This window comes from Penaeus japonicus, unplaced genomic scaffold (assembly GCF_977035675.1).
Source record: "Penaeus japonicus unplaced genomic scaffold, GWHDUDI00000001_assembly GWHDUDI00000010, whole genome shotgun sequence".
In the NCBI taxonomy this organism is placed as follows: domain Eukaryota; kingdom Metazoa; phylum Arthropoda; class Malacostraca; order Decapoda; family Penaeidae; genus Penaeus; species Penaeus japonicus.
This window is the reverse complement of record NW_028234412.1, coordinates 39,528,349-39,535,848: the sequence shown is the minus strand read 5'-3', so window position 1 is coordinate 39,535,848 and position 7,500 is coordinate 39,528,349. Positions and strand designations below refer to the sequence as shown.

General features: G+C 33.7%; 1 protein-coding gene across 1 annotated transcript in view; it reads left to right on the top strand.

The window, feature by feature from the left end:
- Positions 1–7,500, top strand: part of LOC122246560 (procollagen-lysine,2-oxoglutarate 5-dioxygenase 1-like) — a 133,240-nt gene that overhangs the window by 7,262 nt on the left and 118,478 nt on the right. Inside the window, exons 6-10 of the mRNA XM_086541327.1 lie at positions 2,080–2,279; positions 2,478–2,609; positions 2,851–2,975; positions 3,449–3,550; positions 3,858–3,983. Coding sequence (XP_086397453.1) covers positions 2,080–2,279; positions 2,478–2,609; positions 2,851–2,975; positions 3,449–3,550; positions 3,858–3,983 — 685 coding nt within the window. The remainder of the gene's footprint in view (positions 1–2,079; positions 2,280–2,477; positions 2,610–2,850; positions 2,976–3,448; positions 3,551–3,857; positions 3,984–7,500) is intronic.

Genomic DNA, 7,500 nt, shown 5'->3' with positions numbered 1-7,500 from the left:
GGCCTAAATCAGTTAAATAAACAACGCCGTATGGCGTCACCCAGCGAACGGGCCTTGAATGCGCGCTACTGGAGTGTACCACCCGTCCAGAGAGGGTTAATATAGTTTAATGTAGGAATAATTTTTTTCCCCATATTTTAATTCATTGCAGATGGGGATAGATTTGCTTGCCCAGTCTCCAGGATGGGTTTTATTTCAGAGTAAGGCAGCTTCATGCAGCATACCTTGACCCTTCTCACTCTCTTTCAATTACTCGTAGTAAACTAGAGCCATTTTTGTGTTTGTCCTTTTTTTGTGTTTTATTGCCATGAGACATATATGTTATATGACAGGCTCTGTCAATACTGCAATTGACTAAGGTTTTCCATATCAGCTATTTATTCTGCCTGCACATCCTTCACCGGTGGTACCTTAGAACAAGAGGTTGGCAACTTGCTGTGTGCCATCACTCTGTTATGATAATGGTTGCTAGAGAACGTGGATAGGTGCCATTCAAGGCTCTGTCTCCTGCTAGTGCTAGGCAGAAAGTGGTGTCATCTAGGTTTTGGATTTTAGGTAAAATCCATTTTGCTTAATATTACGGCAATTATAGTAATTATGACTGAAATTGTCCTCACTACTCACTCATTATTCATAGTACAATAAAATAACACAGTGATCCAAAATCCCCCAACGTCATATACGTCATATACGTCATGACGCCCATCGTCAGGCCAAAGCTCCTGCATTATGTATGTTATGACATCCGTCTGCAACGGGTTAATGCCTTAGACCTGCAGTTTCTCCTGTCTATGCTCTCCTTTTCTGCAATTAGAGTCCAATTTTTCATATTTCATCAAGACAATTTTTTTCTTCTTTGAAATTTTGAGGACTTACTTTACTTATTTTTGAATATAAATTTCACTTTCATATATCAATTATATATTGCACAGTAGAATGTTAAAAATAGTTTCTGCTTGTGTGTAAGTGAAAATAGGTTCTACATGTAAATAAAACACATTAACATGAATTTATTTGTATAAATGGTAAAAGTACAATATAAAAACAAAATAATGGCACAAGTATCTCACCCACACAAAGAGGCATGCATATAGGAGTGACTCAGGCAGAGGAGGGAATCCAGGAGGAGAACAATGGGATGGTGGGAAAGGCTGGAGAATATGTGCCTAGCAGTCCCAGATTTACTGGTTCAGAATCAGTATGTTTCATTCACGATAAAAAAATAAATGGTGATATAGTCGTCCATCTCTGGAGCCATGAGGGAGAAGACGAAATCGAAAGCGAAGTAAGGGATGAGATGATGGGTGTCTTCCATCTCTGTAGCCATGAGGGAGAAGATGGTGATTAAGGGGAAGTGAGGAAGAGAGTGGGTGATGGGTATGACTAAAGAAATTATTTTTATAGATTATAGAAATAAATTTTTGGTTCACATTTACTGTGAAAATAGGCAGGGAAACAGACCCCACTTTTTGACAGCTCATGTATAGTCTTTACCCATATGACTGTATAAAATATTGTAGTAATCAATCTAAACTTGGAACATTAGGGTTAATGATCTGTCTCTAGAATGAAAAAAGCTTGCGTGTGTTTAAATTCACATTGTAATGGTGTTCATTTTTCTTTAGTTTTGTAGAAGTTGGATTAAGATAACAATTATAGTAGAAAATTGTTTCAGATGTTTCAGATTCAGTAGTGTATGTAATACAGAAGAAGAAGAAAAATCTAAATATATTAGGCTTTAGATAGTACTACCAGATTTTTTTTTTGTTAAATTTCAAAAGGGAAAGAAAAGTAACATCAACCTTTTATTTATGATGCAGCATCATTGTGGTAAACCACAGGTTCCTGCTCTCTAAATTTGTCAGTACTTCCTGGGCGATCTCTGTCTTTTACTGAAGTGGTTGTAGGTCCAGGAGACTACTATATATCTTTGCTAGTTTAATCTCCTTCCCCGAGCCAACAGCATTTATGAAGAACCCTGATATTCCATTTTTGATTATTTGTATTCAAAAGATTAATGGTTTTGTGTTAAGTTTTGATGTGTTAGCTTCTAATCTAAAAACTATTTCACATTTCTAGGTGATGTATCTCTGAAATTTGACGAAGAGGACACAGTGGTTGTTAACACTGTTTATCAGTCATCACCTGTTGTAATTCATGGTAATGGCCCATCAAAAATTCTCTTGAATTCTCTTGGTAATTACTTGGCCAAGTCATGGGTCTATGGCCAAGAATGCCTTGCATGCAAAGAGAATGCCAAAGATCTGAATGAACTTCAGGTAAGAAAATAAATATTTATTAATTTTTGAAGTAGAATTCATTTCAAGCTTTTAAACTGTTCTTGTCACATGTAAATATATTATTGATATTTCAGTTTAGGCAGTGTAAATCTAATGATAATAGTAATGTATCTTTTTTATGGCTTTAAGTTAAAGGATTTTACAATGCATTTTCATGTGGTTCGATTTATTTTTCAGAGTTCAGAATATCCTGTTGTGTTAATTGCTATCTTTGTGGAGAAGCCAATGCCTTTCTTGGAAGAAATGTTAAAAAAAGTTACCAATCTTGATTATCCAAAGGACAAAATTGATCTTTTTGTCCACAATCAGGTAGGAAACTGATATTTATTGTTTTCCATTAAAGTACAAAACCATATATATTACTGCAGATATTAAGAAGGAATTACATTGTATACCATTATTTTGTGTAACATATATTAGACTGACATTTTCATTTTATAGACAGGATATAAAATCTCCCTCTTTTTGATCAAATGCATCCTGTTATTGGCTATTTTATATTGTTTAAATTTTTCCAATAAATCTTAAATATCTGCAATATTTTCAACAGGAAAAGCTACATGTAGAATTTGTGAATGAGTGGATTTCAAAGCAAAAGTCAGCAGGATACCGTAGCACGAAGTTCATATCTGCTGCTGATAATATAAAGGAGTGGCATGCTCGTAACCTTGCGGTGTAAGTATATAGGGAAAGGAGAAGTAGAATTAATTATGTGTATTTCATTTAGTAGCTTCGTATACAGTATTGTATATTAGCATGTGTGTGTGTGTGTGTGTGTGTGTGTGTGTGTGTGTGTGTGTGTGTGTGTGTGTGTGTGTGTGTGTGTGTGTGTGTGTGTGTGTGTGTGTGTGTGTGTGTATATGTGTGTGTGTGTGTGTGTGTGTGTGTGTGTGTGTGTGTGTGTGTGTGTGTGTGTGTGTGTGTGTGTGCGCACGCTTGTATATTTGCTGATGTTTCTGTGTATGTGTGGTAGTCTATACAGGTGCATTTACATCCACAATTTTTTATGTAATTTATATTCTTTTACTCAAAGTAATTTCATTCTATTTTATTCTTAAGTTATTGGATTGTTTAAGGTATGCCAAACTTAGGGTATATTATTTATGATATGTAATTTCTTGTGCTTTTAATTTTTTTTTCTTCTTCAGAGAGCATTGCCTCAAGAAGGATTGTGATGCACTTTTTAGCATTGATGGTGATGTGCATCTAGACAATCCTGAGACTCTGACACACCTTCTCAGCCAGAACAGGTTGGTTAAAAGGATCTTGAGTTTCAGTAGGATCAATATTGCATATATTGAAATCATTTATATCTTTGTCTTGACTCTGTTCTTTTGCCTATGTATTCAGTGATGATGAATAGTTTAGGGATAATCATAGCTTCTGTTTCTGTAAAATAATTATATATATTTTTTTATGATAATTTTTTTCCACTTTTGAATTGAATGCAATACTTAGTTGTTACAAACAGAATAATTTTTGGAGAAATATTGGATTATGAATAACTTTACTAACTTTATAATAGTAACCAACATATTTATTTTCTGTTTGGTAAAGGCCCATTTTAGGTGCAGTGATGGTTCGTGCCGGCCAAGCATGGTCTACATTCTGGGGAGCCCTGAACGAGGATGGCTTCTATGCAAGGTCCATTGACTACATGGATATTGTCAACAACAACAGAAGGTCAGTACAGTTGTTGATTTTGTTTGTTTCTTGATTTATCATAAAAGGGAAATAAGAGAGAAAGCATTGCCTTCTATTTGCCATGATGCCTACAGACTGAGAAACTGTTGTACTCAATTTATAAAGATTTACACAAGATGGTATGTCAAAACAATGGGAGTGTATATGGAAGCCACTCATCTTTTTCTTAATCCATTGCAACGGGGCAGTTTTAGCTGGGGCCTAATGCCTCTGGCTATTTGCCCACTCTGGCCACGGTCAATTGCTGTGTACCCGATCATCTGGCGTGCCGGTCATATGAAAAGCTATGACAAAATATCTTGGTTCCTGTGGCTAGTACTGCCACCACTTGACTTGATATCTTGTCACTCGGTGTTAGCGGATTAAATATCTACTTACCCAATACCCTAGAATATCTAATGTTTTTGTTTTGGGTGGATCCTTATTATTTTAAAAAGTGTTTAAGGTCTTCTACAGAAATAAAAAGGCTGTTCCACTTTACTGTGACCAACACAGCATTGAAAAGTATTACTCTACTTAGATTACATTATAAAATTGAAAAGGGTCTTTTGAATTGTCTTTTTTTATGATTAGTAAATGTATCTACAGCATTCATTGAAGATTTGTTTTAAGTAGTGAGTCTGTTGAAGTGGGTCCTTGAGGTGTCGACATTGAGATGTTTGTTTCATACACATGTATGGTTGGCGTTGTCCTGTGGCTTTCATCCCCCAACAATTTTTTGTTAGTTTAATGGGTGCAAACTGGTAGATATATTAGATATGAAGAAATATATATTATAAATGAATATATATATATATATATATATATATATATATATATATATATATATATATATATATATATATATATATATATATATATATATATATATATATATGTGTGTGTGTGTGTGTGTGTATATATATATATACATATATATATATATATATATATATATATATATATATATATATATATATATATATATATATATATATATATAGTTTCAGGAAACATATCTACATATTTTCATATCGGTACTTCTAAAATGCCGATTATTTTGATCTGACAGAAGTATAGATAATACAGGCAGTGTTGCATGAACCTCTCCCCCTCTTTTCTTTTTTTTTCCCTGTGAGTATTTTCTTTTACTCGTTCCATTCTTTTATGGAGTTGGAAGGATGAACATGTGAATGATATTTTTATATGGATGTGTTTCCCTTTATTATCAGTAATTGGTGACAGTAAATGTTAAAGACAGTGATAGTCATATTCACACTTGGGATTACAAATAGCTTTGCAAATATTCATGGTTTGATAAACTTCAAATGATATATGAAATAAAAATGGAAACAGAAACTAAGGATAATGTAGTAAGATGTATGCTTTATGTCGTCCAAAAGATAGTCTGTCATATGTCTGCGTTACATGTCATTCTTCGAGTACTGTATTGAATTTTGAAATTTGAGTTCACACATATACAATAGCTTATGTTTTCATGTGTGTACACTTCTACATACTAAATAGAAAAAAGGTTGATTGCTCAAGCATGCAAATTAGGGAGTTTGTTTTATTCAGATTTCTGCACTTAGGGAGGATGGATAGGAAGGATAGCTGAAATTAGATAGGCACTTGAAAGATATTGGTATTTCTTTTCTGTTTATCATTTGTTGTCATGGTTGTAATTTTTTTTTTTTTTTAATGAGATCTGCTGGGATTGTTAGACCTTTATGTTTAAGGTCAGTGGGAATATATTAATTTAAAGTGTATTTATTTATTTATTTTTTATTTTTTCATTTTATTAAATGATTCTTATATTCTACTGTCCTCACTGTCAAAGGTCTGTGCTGATATACCGACCTCAAGTGCTGGATATTGGTGTAAAATTTGGACCTGATAATATGATCCTGTATCATATATACCTTTATCATTTAATATTTTACTTCATTTTAGAAGGGAAGGGTAATAACGAGAAACAAATTACACCCCTTCAAAATCGGCAAATAAGTCTACAGTGAAATAGAGCCTGTAAGCTGTCTCTTATCGGTCATTGTCTGTCATTTCATCCTTATGTCAGAAGAAGCATGTTAAGGTTGTGATGGCCAAGCAGCCCTGTGGCCAAGTAAAACAAGCATTTGAAGATTCTGCATCTATATTAACATAGAGCATAAAACCTTTATTACTTGAATGTAGTTCTGAGTAACTCCATTGGAGTCGAGCAGACGGACAATTTACATGGTAAGACAATACTACTATTATCCAGAGAATTTCATAGCAGTCGTTTATTATAACCAGCTGATTAAAACTAGTCATTACAGTGTCATATCTTGATAATATCCTGTTTATCTCATTTTGATTGATTATACTCAAATAGATATGTGAAGTTAAAATCATTATTTTGCTCAAACATTCTGTCATTTTATTGAAGCCTGATGACATATGTTTTTATACATGAACCTTGTGCAGGCACTTCATATGAAAAAAAAAGTATTTTTTCAATAATAGAGAATGTGTCCAATAAGGCAATTTATCATAAAGCTGATATTTTTATTTGAATGTAAGATTAGCAAAAGAAGCTTGCTCTTTGCACATGGGATATTTTTATGGCTAGAAGCTTACATATTTTCACTTATTTATAGTCAAATAATACTGATATTCATGGAAATATCAATACAAGTATGTATGTTTGTGCATGGGCATTTACAATTTAAAGATGAATTAGAAAAAAAAAGTTTAGTGTTGTTTAAAAGAACATATTTTCTGTCAGAGTTTTTAGAATCACTCAGGAGATAGAAGAAAAATGGAGAGCACTGTTAGTAAAATTTCAGGAAGAAGAAAAGAGTGTTTTGACTATTTTGAGACCTAGATAAACAATCTAGCACAGAACATGTATGAACTGACACTTCCCCACAGACACACATACACAAACATAGACCCAGAGATAACCGAAAATGCTGGCAAAATGGAATCCTTCCTTCCTGGGTCCACCTTTTCAGTTTTATCCTTGTGTGCCAAGTTACATAGATAGCTAGGGGAAGTGACACAATAAACCACTGCAATAAAGGTTTTAGCTGGATTTGTTGGAGGTGTGACAGGCATACTGGGTAATGAATGATACACTTACCGGCATAATAGTTCTATCAGACAATGACAGAATGAACCCTCTCACTCACATTTCTCACAAATACTTGAATACAAATATACAGGATTTTACATTCACATAGACAAGACATGAAACTGAGATTTACCTGTACTCTTGCAGAATCTATGCTATTATGATTGGAAAAAAAGGCCATTGTCATTCACAACACTGTATTCATTTGTCGAGCTTTAATTATTTAAAACAGGTCAAGGAATACAGTTTTTTTGTTTGTTTTTTTAACCCATTAGCAGCGGATGGCATGATTTGCTGCAAAGGCAGAGTCAGTCATAGACGCAGATGGCAACGTGCCAGACATGTAAAACAGCCATCCTACTGCACAAACATTTTTTTAATACCGCGACCAATGGGTTAAAT